Raw genomic sequence first — 18917 nt, 5'->3', positions numbered from 1 at the left:
GTTATTACTTACTTGTTCATACAGGTTTCATTCTCTTATCTTTTGAGAAGGGACATAATCACATATATGGACATTTATCAACGGGTTTAGTCAGGTTTTCTTTACTATAATTGTCGCAAAATTGTCGCAACTGCGACTACGCAATTTTTCGTGCCACATTTAGACTGGAAAGCGAGAAAAGCAAGTTTTCCAAAAATTAACTACGTAGTAATAATTTTAAAATGGACTACGGGTAGTCAGGTATTTATTAACTGCGACAGTCACAACTGCGCAAAAAAAAGGCGCAACAGAGTTAAAAATTGACTAAATTTACTCCAGCTTAAACATGGAGCAGAAAATGCTACTACCAAAGTAAAAAAGGAAAAATTGCTTACGTGAAAGAAAATTATCAACAGGCTGAAACCAGTAGATAAATACGTCACACATAAGCAAAAAAAAGTAAGGGAAAAATTACAAAAAAAAGAATACATAAGCAAACATTGATAAATGTCCCTCATATATCTGGAGTTTGCTTTTTGAGGTTGTGTGGTGCAATACAAATATATTAAAGGGGTACTCCGGTGAAAACTATTTTTGTTAAATCAACTGGTGAAAGAAAGTTAAACAGATTTCTAAATGACTTCTATTTAAAAATCTTAATCCTTCCAGTACTTGTCAGCTGCTGTATGCTCCAGAGGAAGTTTTTTTTTCTTTTTAAAATTTCTGTCTGACCACAGTGCTTTCTGCTGACACATCTGTCCTTAACAGGAACTGTCCAGAGCAGGAGCAAATCCCCATAGCAAACCTATCCTGCTCTGGACAGTTCCTGATCTGGACAGAGGTGTCAGTAGAGAGCACTGTTGGCAGACTGAAAAGAACTTCCTGTCGAGCATACAGCAGCTAAGTACTGGAAGGGTTGACATTTTTAAGTATAAATAATTTACAATTCTGTGTAACTTTCTGCCACCAATTCATAAAAAAAAAAAAAAGTTTTCACCGGAGTACCCCTTTAAGGGCCTGTAACTGGGCAGTATATCAAAGCCACTAAATAACATAAAATATAAGAAAGATGCAGAGAAATGTTGGTTATAATGTAGTCAGCCATTCCACTTATTATATTCATGTTGACAGAAATAAGATGGGGAACATTGAGGAGAGCAGACCATGATTTCGTCATTACTTTCTATGTTGAACGATTACATTACAAGTGAAGTGAGGGATTCAAAGTCACTGACAAGTTATCCACACATTATAGGACGCTGCTTTGGCTTGGGGCTCCACCAGTAAACTACCCCAATATTAGAATGAGATGGTGAAATGAACCATTACTAGGAGCCGGCACCATATTGCTCTGTCTACATTTCTAGTTCCTCAATGTTTTGTTAAAGAAAATAAAGTCCTAATTATTGGTATAGTTATTTGTCTGCTTTGTTTTGGACTTCTACAGATCCCTAATATGGAGCATGCTGTATTTGAATATGGGTAGGACAGATATGGAGGGGATTACTTAAGCTACTATTAATCTAGCCTACCGAGATAGGCAGCATAGGAAATAGTAGTATAAAACACGGCAATAGAACTCAGCTATCTTATGTCTGTTATGTTGCACCTGGTCATTCCTAAAAAGTTCAGTACTGTCTAATAGCACACGTTATTTTCTATGGAGATGAACAGCATTTAAGTCAATATTGTATCCACATATTTGGGAGAGTTTGAGTTCTCCTGGCCCTTTGCCTACGGACAAGCATATCTGAAAGACATACAGTTAAATATCAAACGCCATATTAAAGTGTACTCATTAACAATGCATAGTAGAGGCAGCTTTTTTGAATTAGTAGATCACTAGTTTATTTTAGCTAAAGGAATGTAGTATTACATAGTCAATGAGCCATCATGCATACTTTTCTTTGCCATCAGCTTTTATTATCCTATCTATCTATCTATCATCTATCTATTATCTATCTATCTGTGGTGAGGGTGTGATGAGGGCAGATGGCATTAATCCTTTGTATTTGTGACACCAGGGCGTGGTTTAACCTCTGCACCACCCGAAGGTTTGCCGCTGCATTCTGGGCTAGGCACAGGGCAAATAATGACTCTGATGCCAAGTTACGGAACAACGGCAGCTTTACTGAAGTAGACAGGTGTAATAGTCTTGACAGCTTAGTTAGGCCCATGGAGGTGACCAGTGACTCTAGGGCTTGCTGGGACTTATAGTGGATTTGGACAATTTGCTGCTGGCCCACACTGACTTTATGCAGACTGATTTTGACTGACTGACTGACTGACTTGACTAGACTGACTTCACCCTGTATGTAGCTTACCAGGTTTTGACATTCACCTGTGGGGCACTGGATTAGTGGAAGCGAGGCTGCGTGGTAGGCTTGGGTCTCCTCAGGACACCAGACTCTCTCTAGGTCTTGACTGTTCCTCAGCAGAGCTTAGAACTCCCTAGCTAGCTCCTCCCCAGGGTTTATATGAGGGAGACTCTGGCGTGGTCCCATAGGTCACCCTATTAGTCACGTGATCACTGGTACCTTCCTTGGTTACAACACTTGGTAATAGTATTTAAAGGCACATAACACTATATATAAATACATTATAATAGATAACACAAGGTATAATTAACCATTTACATTACATAGATTAAAGAGGCACTCAGGGAACACTGCACTAGAGTCCACCTGACAGGGCAGCAAGGGTACAGGGGTGCAACTCCTGTACTGGGCCACCACAGATCTATCAATCTACCTATCTCTCTTTATCTCTGCCTAGCTGTCAGTCTAGGATAGTAGTTACTTGCACAACTCATCATTATATCACAGTGTGTTTTGTTTCTACATAGTAAACTATTTTAGTTTCTCTTAATAAAATCAAGAACTATTTTTTTCAGGTCATTTAATTAGGTTTACTTGTCATATAAATGATTACTCATTAAATTAGCATCCAGACCCCTTTTGGAACATTGTCATTGTATATGTCATTACTACCTTTTCTTGTAAGGCATTCTATAACTAGACTTTACTAAGGCAGGCGTCCAGCTCAGCCTAAACCTATCTCAACTGATGCCTCAACTGATGACAAAAGTGCATCAGTTGGCATCAGTTGTTTATATGTGAATGGGGGCTTACTGTTCCTTACTGTGGCAGAAAATAGTGAAATGACACATTTTCAATTATTTATGCAATATTTTATTTGTCTAGGTGATAAAAAGTACCTCATGGGACCAAAGTTTTCAACCTTAGATGCTACTGTCTTTGGACATTTGGCACAGGCAATGTGGACCTTGCCAGGAACAAGACCAGAGAGACTAATAAAAGGTAAACACAAGGGCATTGGGAAGTGTTCCAGCTGCAGTGTTATATTATGTAAAGACAAAATTGTGCAACTGTAGCCATTTACATATTGACTACCTCTTAAACTTTGTTCGTTTGTGTTTTTTGTTGGAGGATCAGTTTAGGGCCTCCATCACAGACTTATTTCAGGGCCAGATGGAGATGGACGGTCTCACAACAAACACAGTTGCACAGTTGACTTAAATGGGGTCCTTCTGGTGTCATCTATTTGGCAGGATCTTACCAGACAAAAAAAAATTGCCGCTTGCTCAGCTCCCACTAATTAAATGTATTCTACAAGGGAGCCCAATGCAGATGTGGAGAGATTTTTGTGTGGTTCCTATAAAAACCTCTTAAAAGCGCATGCATGTTCTCATTATAACTGTTTAATTATCTGAAACACATTAAATAATGAACTTAAAGGGGTTGTAGTCAATAGGAGTTACACAAATTGTGTGACTACTATATTTCAGCTGCTTCCGGCTTTTTCGACAACCTCTTGCGACCACAGACAGGCAGATGGGGCAACCCATTTAAGTTCATTATTGAAGGGGTTTCAGATAATGGAATAGTTAAAAACAGAACATGCAGGCACTGTTAAGATTAAATGGGCACTGTCAAATATAAAAACTTTTTAACAATTTTCCAGGACAAGAAAAATAAGACAGATACAACAAGACATATCAGGAATATGTGCATACAAAAAGAATAATTTTCCACAGTAACACACGAGAGAGCAGTTATTACATGCGACCGTAATTATTAGTGGTGGGCGCGAATATTCGCATTTCAAATTTTTATCGCAAATTCGTGAATATTGTGAACATATTCACTATATATTCAAAATTTCGAATATTCGTTTTTCCGCATATGTGAATATTTGCATATTCCTTTTCACTTGTGGGCCAATTAGAATGATGCAAATACACTTGTCAGAGGTTATCAACAACATCCCTAGCAACCAATAGGAAAGTTGCCCACCGACTTACTGTTTTCTTCCTCAAATACGCGAATATGCAAATATTCACATATGCGAATATTCATCTATATATTCGCAAAATATCTCAAATTCGAATATGGCCAATGCCGCTCATCACTAGTAATTATAATGACATGGCTGAATACTGATAACAGAGGTTCGTACCAGCATCCAACATTTAATATTTACCATTATATTCATGATAAATATGTAGATTCGTAGGGTGAAAAATATGTCAACCTTAGAAAATGAGAGACAAAAAAAAAAAATAATAAAAAGGGAAAAAATAAATAAATAAAAAAGAAGAAAAGGAGAAGACCAAAATCTCATGGTCCTCTCCACAGCCACAACGAGTAAATCAACAACCCCCCCCCCCCACATACATCATACTTCCCACCTCTGCCAAATTCTATGAAATCAAGGTGTTATCAATTGTATTCCATTCTCCTTCGATTCGATCTAGTAGTGCACTGACTGGTGGGGGTGCAGTATTTCTCCACCTGCATGCCATTACGAATTTAGCTGCTGTCAATATGTGTAGCAGAAGTGTAAATTGTATGTAAGTCAGTTCCCTGGGTAGTATGTGAAGGAGGAATGTTGCAGGTTCCAAGGGAATTACAATCCCTAAAATCCACCTGATAAGATTTTGGATTTTGATCCAGTAATCAGTGAGGGAAGGACAGTCCCAAAAAACATGCATTAGTGTGCCAATTGAAGACTGGCATCTCCAACATAGTGAGGATGTTTGGGGAAACATGCGGAGGAGCAATTCTGGGGTATGATACCAAAATGTAAGTATTTTGTATGGATTTTCCTTATAAATGGTACAGACAGAGGATTTGGCTGCATTCGACCAAATAATTTGCCACTGATTAATGGAGAACCTCCGTCCCAAATACACTTCCCATTTATCCATGTATGAGGGGCAGATTTCAGGGGAGGCCTTAGGTGTGAGCAAAAGAAAGTAAATGTTGGAAATAAGACCTCAAGTTGAAGTATAATTTTTACAAATAGCCTCAAAGGGTGTTAGGGAAGGGAGGATTGTAGTTGAGGGAGTAATAGTAAAAACTTCTTGGCAAAACAATAATAAAAGAGGTGTATATATGGATATATATACTGATTGCGTATTTTCTCAAATCTGGACTTATATAGTTAGTTTAATACTAAATAGTTATAAATACATTTATTTATATGTGTTGGTACATATAAATAAATACATTTATAAATAAATACATTTATTTATAAATTTATTTATAACTATTTAGTATTAAACTAACTATATAAGTCCAGATTTGAGAAAATACGCAATCAGTATAAATATCCATATACAGTGGTCCCTCAACATACGATGATAATTCGTTCCAAACGACCCATCGTTTGTCGAATCCATCGTATGTTGAGGGATCCGTGCAATGTAAAGTATAGGAAGCTGTACTCACCTGTCCCCGTCTCTCCGGACCAGGTCCTCACCGCTCCCGATGCTGTCCCAGGGGCTCCCGATGCTGTCCCGCTGCTCCGGTGTCTTCTTCGCGATCCTCTGGCTTCTTCTGCAGGGTCCGGGCCTCGCTTTCTGGTGACGTTATTACGCTGCTGCGCCGGCGCGGCGTGCGTAGTGACGTAATAACGACGCCGGAAAGCAGGGCCCGGACCATGGAGAAGATGCGCAAGACACCGGAGGATCGCGACGTGGACCCGCAGCAGCGGGAATAGGTAAGCGAACCTGCCAGGGATGCTTAAACTGCTATCCGACAGCAGCTTAAGCATTTTGCGCTGTCGGATAGCAGTTAATGCGATGGCCCCGACATATAAAAGCATCGTATGTCAATGCTGACATCGACATGCGATGGCCTCTGAGAGGCCATCGTATGTCGATTTTATCATATGTCGGGGCCATCGTAGGTCGGGGGGTTACTGTATACACTTCTCTTACATTGTAAATAAGGTTGTATGGGATACACAACCTTGGCGTGAGTACTCATCTTGCAGATAATTCCATATAATCACATTTTCGGTTGCAGCTACCTCCCTACATTTTTTCAAAACAATAATATAATATACTTCTTTAAACAATTTTCAAATTTTATTTAAGAAAACTGCCTTTGAAAATCCCACCACGAGGGGTCCCCATACCTCCGTGGACACTGAGTCCCACAGCAGCATGAGTGTGTCCAAGGGTCATGGACAAGAGATGGTTGATTGACAAGGCTGCAGAAGGAACACAGCTTGCAGCAACACTGCTGTAACGCTGAGTTTTACCAATCATGTGCCTCTAGCTGTTGCAAACTACAACTCCAAGCATGCCTGGACAGTCAAAGGATATCTGGGCATGCTGGGAGTTGTAGTTTTGCAAAAGCTGTAGGCACACAGCTTAATTCAACACTGCTGTAAAAAGAGTTATCCAAACACTGTACCTCCAACTATTCCAAAACTACAAGTCCCAGCATTATAGGACTGGCAAAGGATGGTACACATGAATGACATAGGAAGATGTAAGTTATACACTCACCATATTGTCTTTGGTGTTAGAGTACAGGCAATCCCCAATAATCATTGTGTGTGTGTGTGTGTGTGTGTGTGTACAGCATGAAACCGGAGAGGAAATGGTTAAAGAGCAGGGCTGCCAGACACCCCAGAGCAGTGAGTCAGCAAAGTGCAGGCTCAAGAGGGAAACTCCCCCTCCCTTTGAAAAGGTGGAAAAGACATTGGGGGACATGTATCATTTCCAGTGTATAATAGAAGTTTTTTACCCCTCTGCCTGTTGTCTAAATTTGGCGCAGCTGCGTTAAATTTATCATTCTTGTGCAGCTACTTTTTTTAATTGCGTTTAAATTTAGAATTCTCCTCAGAGCATAAATTTACACCGCAGCTCTATTTAGTAGGAGCTTTGTCTGCAGCGATTCTGCACCTAAACAGTAAATGTGTCCTCGTTATTAGTTTTAGAATTTTTTTTCTTCATTATGTAGAGTTTTAATCTCACAATAATACCACTTTTTGCACCCAATTATAACACATCAATTATACCAATGTCCTTATTCTTCATTTAACATCTGTGACACCCCTGTGCAAATCACCTCAAATGTACATGGTGCACTCTACCTTATGGGCCTTGTTGTGCGCCCGCAGAGCACTTTGCGCCCACATATGTGGTATCTCCGTACTCTGGCTAAATTGTGTCCCAAAAAATGGGGATCTTTTTTCCCCATTTACCTCTTGTGAAAATGTGAAGTATGCGGCAACACCTGCATGTCAACAACCTAAAAAAAGTCCTATATACTGTGGTCTAAATAAAATTGGGGAAAACCCAAAACAACCACTAAAAAACCTATAAATACGCCACTACAGCGTATAGGGTAAACCCACCAAAAATAAAAGATGTATATAATAGAATGAATAAGAAATATATTAATCTGATAAATCAATAGCCATCAAGTTTAATAAATATGATTTTATTTTACAAAAAATACATATGTCATACACAAGCAAAAAAGATTGGTAATAATATATAGCTGTATAACATACATAAAAATAGTAATCATTAGCGCAATTTGATAATGTGTATAATTATTTAAAAAAATATTTTATATATATATATATATATATATATATATATATATATGTAAATAAATGAACTTAAAAAATGCAAAGGATAGCAGGGACGGGAAAAGGATGTAAAAAAGGATGTAAAAAAGAAAAGCGTAAGTGTTGGGGTCAACTGATCACCAGTGGATCATAAAAGCACCTGTTGCTATAAAATACGTGCAATGTGACACTCTGATTAAAGCATAAAAAGTGTGTTTAACCTTAAAAATAAATATGCATAAAGTGCAATGTGCAACACAGAAATATAAGTGTATACAATAGATGTAAAAAAGCAAAAGAGCAGTGCAAGAGAACAAAAATAAGGTGCTAAAAGTGAAGGTGTCAGAATGTAAATACTTGACCCCACATGTAAAAAGAAGATAGGTTCCACGTCCCTGCAATCACCTCCAACGCGTTTCACCGTGACCGGCTTTGTCAAGGAGTATCATCAACACCTGCATGTCAGTGTAAATAATTTAATTTTTATACACTAACATACTGGTGTAGACTCCAACTGTTCCTTTTCATAATGGGTAAAAGGAGAAAAAGCCCCCAAAATCTGTAAGGCAATTTCTCCCGAGTATGGCGATACCCCATATGTGACCCTAAAATGTTGCCTTGAAATACGACAGGTCTCCAAAGTGAGAGACCGCCATGCGCATTTGAGGCCTAAATTAGGGTTTTGCATAGGGGTGGACATATGGGTATTCTATGCCAGTGTTTCCCAAACAGGGTGGCTCCAGCTGTTGCAAAACTCCCAACATGCCTGGACAGTAAATGGCTGTCCGGCAATACTGGGAGTTGTTGTTTTGCAACAGCTGGAGGCTCCATTTTGGAAACAGTGCCGTACCAGACGTTGTTCATATTTATTGGGGAGGGGAGGGGGGCTGTGTAGCGGTATGTGTATATATAGTGTTTTTTACTTATTTTATTCAAGTGTAGTGTATGGTACAGTCACACGGGCGGGGGTACAGTCACACGGGCGGGGGTTCACAGCGAGTTTGCTGCATCTCAATAACAGCTGGAGGCACACTGGTTGCGAAACACGGAAACAGACTCAGTGTTTCACAACCAGTGTGCCCTCAGCTGTTGCAAAAACTTCAAATCTCAGCATGCAGTGACAGCAGAAGGACATGCTGGAACTTGTAGTTATGCAACAGCTGGAGGCATACTGCTACAACTCCCAGCATGCCCTTTGGCAGTCCGTGCATGCTGAGGGTTGTAGTTATGCAACAGCTGAAGGCACACTGGTTGCAAAATACTTGAAAGTTTTTTACTTAACTTAGTGTTTCCAAACCAGTGTGCCTCCAGCTGTTGCACAACTTCAATTCCCAGCATGCATGGTCTGTCAGTGCAGGCTGGGCGTTATAGTTTGGAGGCACAGCTGGAGGCACACGGGTTGGGAAAAAGAGTTAGGAAACGAACAATGTTTGCCAACTAGTGTGCCTCCAGCTGTTGCAAAACTATAATTCCCAGCATGGCCAGACATGCTGGAAGTTGTATTTCGGCAATATCTGAAGGGTCAGATGTTGACGAACTACAACTCCCAGCATGCTTGGGCAGTCTGGGCATGCTGGGAGTTGTAGATTTGCAACAGCTGGAGGTCCACAGTTTGTAGACCACTGTATAATGGTCTCCAATCTGTGGTCTTCCAGATGTTACAGAACTACAACTCCCAGCATGCCTCGACAGAGAGTGGGCATGCTGAGATTTGTAATTTTGGAACATCTGGAAGAGCACAGATTGGAGACCATTATACAGTGGTCTCCAAACTGTGGCCCTCCAGATGTTGCAAAACTACAACTCCCAGCATGCCCAGAAAGCCAAAGGCTGTCTGGGCATGCTGGGAGTTGCAGTTTTGAAACTCCCAGAGGCAGCAGTGAGATCGCTTTACAGCGATCTCACTGCTGCCAATGAAGATGCCGCACTGCTGCCTGAAACTCACCGCCGGGATGCACCACCCCCGGGACCACCTGGAGGACACCGCTCGCACCGGGATCTGCTCAGGACACCGCATGGCAGGGTAAGTGACGCCGGGGGACGGGTAAGGGACACTTAGCAGAGCGGTGTGTGTCCCGATCCCCGTGATCCGGCTCACACACCGCGCTGCTAAGTATTCTGATAGCGAAACGCTGCTATCAGCTAGTCAGATTTTACTAGCTGATAGCAGCGATCGCTGTGGGGGGGGGGGGGGGGGATGAAACCCCCCGTGGTCACATGGTAAGATGGCTGACTATCAGTGATCGCCACCATCTTACCGGGCGCTGGGGAAAAGTATAACGGAAAGCAGTAAATTGTAAAAATAAAAGAAGAATGATCTACAGTGTTAAGTGGATTACAAAGCTATTTTAATGTGACGGAGCTTGTTCAATGATAAGTAAGATATCAAACATTTCCTATGTAAATGTATTAAATTGTTGGATCATAAAATAACAATATACAAGTGATCTAATCAATAACTGAACTGGAAACAAATATTCTATATGCAAATTATTTTAAAAGTGCTTTGGAATAACCAAGGAGTAAAAAGCAATATAAAGCAAACCAAATGAGGAATTGAGATCGGAAAGTGAAAAAATTCTGGTGGTTCCTTAGTAGAACTTTCCTTCAGAAAGAGAAAGGATTGCTACGTGCAGTTAAAGTTGGCTTATATTTGCGGGGAAAAAGACGCACTTGCGTCAAAATTTTTGGTGCAAAGGAAAAGAACGCAGGTAATAAATCCATGTGTACTATAGATGTCACTCCAAGGTACCCTGATTCAGCCACATCTGGAGGACATGCTCTACCAAAACGTGCGCAAAAAAAAGGGCTTGCGCAAAATTTTGCGCAAAAAAATACACACAAAACAGGGGTAAAATCTTTCATACATGTCCCCCAATATCTCTGTAGTTGGGGCTTCTCTCGGAATGATGCAGACCATTGTGGTTGAACAAGTAACTTATTTTTCACAACAGTGGCCTAAGCCAGAGTTGGATTGTGCCAAAGAGACTGTTGATCCTGACTTGTCCTATTGTTCACTTAATACACAAGTTTTAGGGTTGCACCTGTTGCCCACAAAAGCGGTTGCCCACTGCCAGTTCCTCAAAGCTCACTATTCTTATTTTTATATTCTCACTTTTACTTTATATGGTCACTGATACTCTTGACATCATCAGTCTACTCGCCCTGCTAAATATACATTTATAGGCCTCTTAGTGGGCCTTAAAGTGTTACTGTTATGCTGACATGTCCAAAAAATTGATAAGTGGGGATAGGCATGCTTCACTCTCTGGCCCTGTGCTAATTGCAGATGATGGCTTCCATTATACTCTATGGAGCCTGTCACTTGCAACATAACTGACTCAGGGAATGGAGCATGCTGCCGCGCTTTACCCAGCTATATCTGGGGTTCAGTGGGGGCGTCACACTGCTTCCTAACCCACCAGTTATTCTCACGATGGATGTCTGTGGGCCTGCTTGGCACATTCCCAACATTTCCCACAGGCACTACATGTGAACCCTGTCATGCTCTAACACTAACTCTCTTCTCTTAAGCTACATTCTGCCCCCTTTTCTCAACTTTCTGGTCCATTAGTACACCTTCCCCAATGAGACAATATTTACTGATGCCCTGAAACACTGACAGGGAGGGCATCTCCTCTTACAACTGACATGGACAGGTGGCGCTGCCTCAATCTTTTGCCCATCAGCAACAAACGGGCAACAGGGGAAAATATAAATAGTGGGAAACAGCTAGGAGACAACAGCAAGCAGCAACACATTACACATAGGGATATGAAGGTTTACATATAAAAAAAAATAGTACTTGAAAGCAATGGGGGTAAATTGGAAACTGGTAAATTGCTTTTAAGGCCATTTATGTTTTGTGATTCTTTACTGCCATCTAGTGTTGAATTGTAAAAGTACAATTTAATTTGTGAACAAATGGTCAGTTACACAGTACCCTGCCTGCAGTATCTACGTGTCACATTAAAAGACTAATATTCCTTTTATAGTAAAAAGGTACTAAATGTTTTATATACTGATGTATACACCGCCGCTCTCCTTCGCAGTCACTTAGAATCTTCACTCCTCTTCCTCCCACTGTCCAGAGACCTGATGGAATCTATTGCTGTCCAGCAGTGTTTTCCGGAGTGTTTCTCCACCTGAAGACATGTTCTTGGGAAAACACTGCTGTAGAGGGTAAATCACTATGGGGGAGATTTATCAAAACCTGTTCAGAGGAAAAGTTGACCAGTTGCCCATAGCAACCAATCAGATCCCTCCTTTCATTTTGCAGAGGCCTTGTTAAAAATGAAAGAAACAATCTGATTAGTTGCTATGGGCAACTGGGCAACTTTTCCTCTGGACATGTTTTGATAATTCTCTACCCCCCCCCCCATGTCAGTGACCAGAACTTGCCATACAGGGTTTAGTTCATTTGTGACATCAGGATTTGATAGTCATATGGGGGGAGATTTATCAAAACCTGTGCAGAGGAAGAGTGGTGCAGTTGCCCATAGCAACCAATCAGATTGCTTCTTTCATTTTCCACAGGCCTCTAAAGAGGCCTGTGGAAAATGAAAGAAGCGATCTGATTGGTTGCTATGGGCAACTGCATCACTCTTCCTCTGCACAGGTTTTGATAAATCTCCCCAATGGTTCCTTTCATAGAAATCAGCTTGAAAAGAGAAGACATTACATTGTTATTAAACAAATGTCTTTGGATTTACAGCTTATATTTCCTTATTCTGACAGGTATCTGATATGTAAAAGATGTTAGCGTCTTTTTCAGGGAAAACAAACTCCACTTCCTGCATCAGGGACCCGTGAAATTTTTTTTTCTTATAATCTAAATGGAGCTAACAATAAAAAAATTACTGGAATTCATGTTTATTATGTTTTTGGCATGAAAAAGTAGCAAAGTTTTGCAGCAAGCTTATTGGTGCAAATCTTTAATACTTTTTGATCGGTCTACGCTATAGCTCATGCCAGTTAGGCTAGGTTTACACTGCCCCCTGAGGAAGGAGCGAAAGTGCGCTCGGGGTCCGGGAGAACACTAACTCATACATTATGGGTGAGCTGTAGTAGCTTTATATATGAGCTTTGGTTATTGCATTTCTTATGTACTTTGACATCTAAAGAGGAGATTTAGAGGCTATAGCCCATAGTGGTTTTACTTTGTATGTACCTCTACCTTTCTGGTGTCATCAAATCCTACCTTATTGTTATTGTACTCGTATATAATAATTTATAATTGTTATATATCTGCACAGCTCCTGCTATACCAGCACCTTGTGGTGGCCCTAGGTACCTCCGCAGTGCTGTTTTATTATCCTATTATGGAGTGTACTATATAGTCAATTTAAGTATTCTCCTGGCTATTTGTTGTCTGAATTTTTACTGAGCACCATACATGTTTTTATTATGGAGTTATCAATAATGATATTTTTTATACTTAATAAGTGGTCATCTGGTGTTTTCATAGTATAAATAGTCCTCTAGAGCAGCGTTTCCCAACCAGGATACCCCCCGGCTGTTGAAAAAAACTACAACTCCCAGCATGCCCGGACAGCCAACGGCTGTCCGGGCATGCTGGGCGTTGTAGCTTTGCAGCAGCTGGAGGCACTCTGGTTGGGAAACAGTTATCATCCCTGTATCACAATAGTGTAGCACAGTGTTTTCCAATCAAGCGTGCCTCCAGCTGTTGCAAAACTACAACTGCATGCCTGGACAGCCATTGGAGTTGTAGTTTTGATACAGCTGGAGTCACCCTGATTTGGAAACACTGCTCTAGAGGACTGTTTTCCACTTTTTTTTCCCAGTTATTTTTTTTACACAATCTATTTTTGGCACGACGGGTACATGCAACACAGGCTACCTTGGTATATAATTCCTTTAGTGGTGTGAGCTTCTAAATCTTTTATATTTCTTAGTATAAATAGGTTTACACTGCCGTTGTCCTCCGACCCGTTCAGAGTCTGTTTGTCTCTTTTTTTTCCTCACTGAATGAACCCAGAACGGGTTTGACCACTAATGATACTGCCAGGTCCCAACGAATCCCATTGACTTTAATTGACTTGGGGTCTGTCGGGTGTCTGGTATTTTACAAGAGTCGAACCGAGGAAAAATAATAAGACTGGCTGACCAAGCTCCCTTTAGCGGGACACGCCCACAGTGTGAATAAGCCCTAATTGGTGTGAGCTATAGTGAAAGTCTACACTATTTTGAAGTTAGCGTAGATTTCTACATGCAGCGCTTGGGCAGCAGCTACACTGGCAGATTCATAAAGAGGTTGTTCCAACTGGCAAAGCAGATAACCATCTGTTTAGGCTGCTGGAAATAGCTAAAGTCAGTGTTTAGCTGTGTCTGTGGCTCCCATAGAAAAGACATAGAGCGATGACAGGCATGTCCCAACATTCCATTCTGACAGGAGACTATGGTCCTTGTTCTCGGCTGGGCTGAAATTTTTTTTCTATGGGTAAATAAATATTGTTGTATGTGCATTTTTTGAGTGCTGTGGTTAGTTCACTACTCGCTCTGTCTGTCTATCATCTATCTATCATCTATCTATCTATTATATATCTATCTATTTATGTATTAAATATCCATCTATCCATTTATGTATTATATATTCATCTATGATCTATCTATCTATTCAACGATCATCTATCTTATCTATCTATCTATCTATCTCTCATATCTATCTCTCATCTATCCATCTATCTATTATCTTTCTATCTATCTATCTCTCATATCTATCTATCATCTATCTATCTCTTAAATCTATCATCTATCTATCTATTATCTTTCTATCTATCTCTCATATCTATCTATGGTAGCCCTTGGGGGGTGTATGGTAGTTGGGGTGTTGTTTCGGTAGATGAGAGGTTAATGTTAACCCTATAGTTCGGGATGCCAGGCTGAGGGCTAGTATGCTGAGGTAATTCTCCGGCCTATCGCCGCCCTTCCCAGTAACGATAGGTGCATGCATAAAATGACTGAAGGTCCACAAGGTAGTTGAACTTGGATAACTTTACCTAAATGCTTGCGGTACATCCAATGAACAGTAACAGTCTCAGGAATACAGTCTCTATCTAGTGCAATGACTGACAGTTGTTGCGGACCTTGACTTCTCATAAAAGTCTCTGAAGACCCGTCCGGATTTAGGGGATAGATAAGGTCCGGTGATCTTGCAGAGTGTTTAAGGATTGACACACTCACAATTTAGCAGATATCAGCCGTCGCCGCAAGGCTCAGGCCTAAAGTCACTGATGACAGCAGCGCAAAGCCTTCTCCATCAACAGCCCACACGGAAAGAGAATGAGCAATGGCCGCCGCTCCCTTATATGGGCAGGGCTGTTTTTACTGGTCCAATTAACTGTCACTCACCATTACAAGGAGTGATGGAAGATAAACGTCAGAGGGTCCTCCAAAGGTCCTCAAGCATAAAACCATAGAGTCTACCTGATCACGTGATCCGCAGGTCCTGTTACGCTATGCATAAGTAATTAACCATTTATATACACTTGTACAATCCTACATATATACAAATCCTAAAGAATTATTGGATAACTAATACCTAGATGAGAGGTGACTAGGGGCGGGCTAGTTAAGAAGAACCCCGACGTCCTAGGGACTCTGGCTATGGGGACTTATATACAAAGGTACCGGATAGGATGCGGTACCGGGATCCACCTATCTATCTATCTATCTATCTATTATCTTTCTATCTATCTCTTAAATCTATCATCTATCTATATCTATCTATCATCTCTATCTATTTATCTATCTAGATTTTATATGTTCTAAATTTTTAATGTTGTTGATGGAAAGCACTTGCAAGCAGCTGTTTGTCTACAGGATACATATTTATAATATATATAAATATATGTAACATTAGGGTCATGACAGTCTAATGCATAACAGCACACACCAGAACCAGCTCTCATTTTTTGGTTATGGCAAGACTATCCAGCACGTATAAACCCAAAATTGGGCCAGGCAATAGATGAAAACCAGGAAGAAAGTACAGCTCGAAGGTCTTAATAAAACTTGACATTTATTGAATCACATTAAAGTAAATAGTCCACCAACATATAGGTACAGAACACACAAGAGCTGACTTGTTTTGGCCTAAAAGACCTTAAAGGGGTACACATGTCGAAAACAATTTTTTTTTAAATCAATTGGTACCAGAAACTTAAACAGATTTTTAAATTAAAGTGAAGCACAGTCCGACTCTATTCCTTTGTATTTTTATCATCATGTACCATTTATGGTATTAGTCTAGAGGCTTTTGGTACCCTTTTTTTCTCTATAAATTACTTTATATCTGTATTTTTTGGTATAAATACTTTCCATATAGCCTCGACTAATTTATTTTGTGAGCTGCACATACCCCAATTTTTTAGATTTTTAAATTACTTCTATTAAAAAAATCTTAATCCTTCTAGTACTTATCAGCTGCTGTATGCTCCAGAGAAAGTTCTTTTATTTTTGAATTTCTTTTCTGTCTGACCACAGTGCTTTCTGCTGACTCCTCTTTCCATTTTAGGAACTGTTCAGAGCAGGAGGATATCCCCATAGCAAAGCTCTCCTGCTCTGGACAGTTCCTAAAATGGACAGAAGTGTCAGCAGAGAGCACTGGGGTGAGACAAAAGAAACTCAGAAAGAAAAGAACTTCCTCCGTATTATACAGCAACTGATAAGTACTAGAAGGATTAAGATTTTTATATATAATTTTTTTTTTTTTTCTGGCACCAGACGATAAAAAAAAAAAAGAAAAGTTTTCCACCGGAGTACCTCTAACCGTAGATCTGGCTAATACATCCCTGCAGCTGACTTTAATTCAATGGAGGATGGTCACATGATAACACATGGAGAATGGTCACATGATAACACACGGCTAATGGTCACGTGATAACACATCATTTCCTGCAAGATATGTACCATCATAATGTGAATACTCATATGCATAATCTAAAAATCACAAGAAAGGATGAATAATATCGATACTTATTCATATAATCATATGCAAGATTTATTGTACCAAGCTTTCCATATACACACCGTTTATATATATATATATATATATATATGACTAGCTGGACATAAACGGTAAGTAAATAGCACACATGCATGAGTGATCAGGTGTCCATTATTCTTTGCTGACACCAAACCATATTGTCTGAATTCCCAAGCAGCCTTCATCTCACCCCTGCGGTGGGACATGAATGAACCAATAATGTTGCCATAGTATGTTGTAGGTTATGAAGAGTGCAAGGCCGTTGCAGTTTAAAACTCTTTATTTATTTTCTTACGTACTCCTTTGGTGTTATTCTTCCTTGCAGGGGAACTTATCAATCTTGCCATGTACTGTGAAAGAATAAGAAGGAAATTCTGGCCAGAGTGGCACGATGACAATGACAACTCAGTATACGAAACCGATGACAGCGGAGAAGACACCAAGACACACACTCCCCTGCAAGACTTCAGCTTTTATTCAAGGACAGGAACTTTTGACGACGAGGGGACAGAAAACAGCATTTCTCGAACGCCAGATACTGATTTTACAGGACATTCGCTCTTTGACTCAGACTTGGAAATGGATGAATTGACAGATCATGAGCAATGCAAGTGAAGCACACAGCCTCTCTTTTGTGAGAGTCACTTGGTAGAACCCTGTCCTAACATTAGTATGACAGTCCAGGTTTTGCACACATCATTGGTCTATAAAAGCCTTATATCTGTCAGGACAATGCAACTAGAACATACAGTCTGCTTTGTTAAAACATGCACAGGTTGCTAAGATGTTAAACATTTGAATATTCCATTATTGTTGTGTGTTACCTGATTTTTCAATCTACGCCTTTAAAACTTGATCATAACTATTCCGGATGTCTCGCTACCATTGGTGCCGGCATTTAAGTGGTTAATCGAGGAATTCAACTTTTGTAGCTGAAGTGTCTATAGCACCGTAGCCAAAAATGTTAAACGAAACAAAGTCCTATGAATGTGAGTTCTGTCAGTATGGTGATCCATAGTAAGTGTATAGCTTGCACTATTGTTGCTATTACTGGGAAGACATATTATTGTTGCAGTAGGTACCATCAATCCTAATGCTGGTTTTATGCACATGTATATCAGTGTCTTAAATCATTGTTAGTTTTATTTATTTATGTATTTTTACTTAGGCTGGGTTCAAACAAACAAAATCTTCATCTGGATCTCCTGAGGGTGGCCATTGCCAACAGCAGTCAGTGCTAGGACCCTGTGGACTGCATTGCCATCCCCTTAGACGGCAATGCCTTTCTGAGCGGATCATTCTTTTGTGGATATGCGCAGTCCTAGCGTCGACTGCTTTAGGGATCTCCGGCAACAATTCCAGGTGGATATTCTGTTTGTGTGAACCTAGAGACTCCTCCTCACAGTGGTCCACCTAGTACATAGTAGAATGTACTCACCGCTAGGTATGTGTCTACAAGCCCAGAAGTCCGGGGTCACAGGGAGGCATCCCAAGATGTACCGAAGCGCCCAGAGGCAACGCCAGCCGTTTCATGGCTGGCGTTGCCTCTGGGCGCTGCGGTACATCTCGGGATGCCTCCCTGTGACCCTGGACTTCTGGGCTCGTAGACACATACATTGCGGTGAGTGTATTATATTGTTTTCTTGTGTTTGTGATGCATTGATTCTTCATCTGGATTACAAGCACCCCGCAGCTGTCATCGGTACATTGCTGGACCCCGGACCGCTACAGCCTGTATGTATTCTGACTGGTGCAGTTTTGGAAATATAGCTATTGATAGGTGTGCCTTCCCCTAGGTGTTCCTCTTTAAAGGGATTATCCAGGAAAAAACTTTTTATGTATATATATATATATATATATATATATATAATCAACTGGCTCCAGAAAGTTAAACAGATTTGTAAATTACTTCTATTAAAAAATCTTACTTCTTTCAGTACTTATGAGCTGCTGAAGTAGAGTTGTTCTTTTCTGTCTAACTGCTCTCTGATTACACGTGTCTCGGGAACCGCCCAGTTTAGAAGAAAATCCCCATAGC

At 40.4% G+C, this 18917-nt stretch overlaps 1 protein-coding gene across 6 annotated transcripts in view; it reads left to right on the top strand.

Moving 5' to 3' along the window:
- Positions 1-18364, top strand: part of FAXC (failed axon connections homolog, metaxin like GST domain containing) — a 43699-nt gene extending 25335 nt beyond the window's left edge. For all 6 annotated transcript variants that reach the window (XM_056566160.1, XM_056566165.1, XM_056566163.1 and 3 more), the window contains exons 5-6: positions 3183-3299; positions 17205-18364. In XM_056566160.1, the coding sequence (XP_056422135.1) occupies positions 3183-3299; positions 17205-17494 (407 nt within the window). In that variant the 3' untranslated portion in view covers positions 17495-18364. The remainder of the gene's footprint in view (positions 1-3182; positions 3300-17204) is intronic.
- The last annotated feature ends 553 nt before the right edge of the window (positions 18365-18917 follow it).

This window comes from Hyla sarda, chromosome 3, assembly GCF_029499605.1.
Source record: "Hyla sarda isolate aHylSar1 chromosome 3, aHylSar1.hap1, whole genome shotgun sequence".
NCBI lineage: Eukaryota > Metazoa > Chordata > Amphibia > Anura > Hylidae > Hyla > Hyla sarda.
This window is presented reverse-complemented; position numbering and strand designations above follow the sequence as displayed.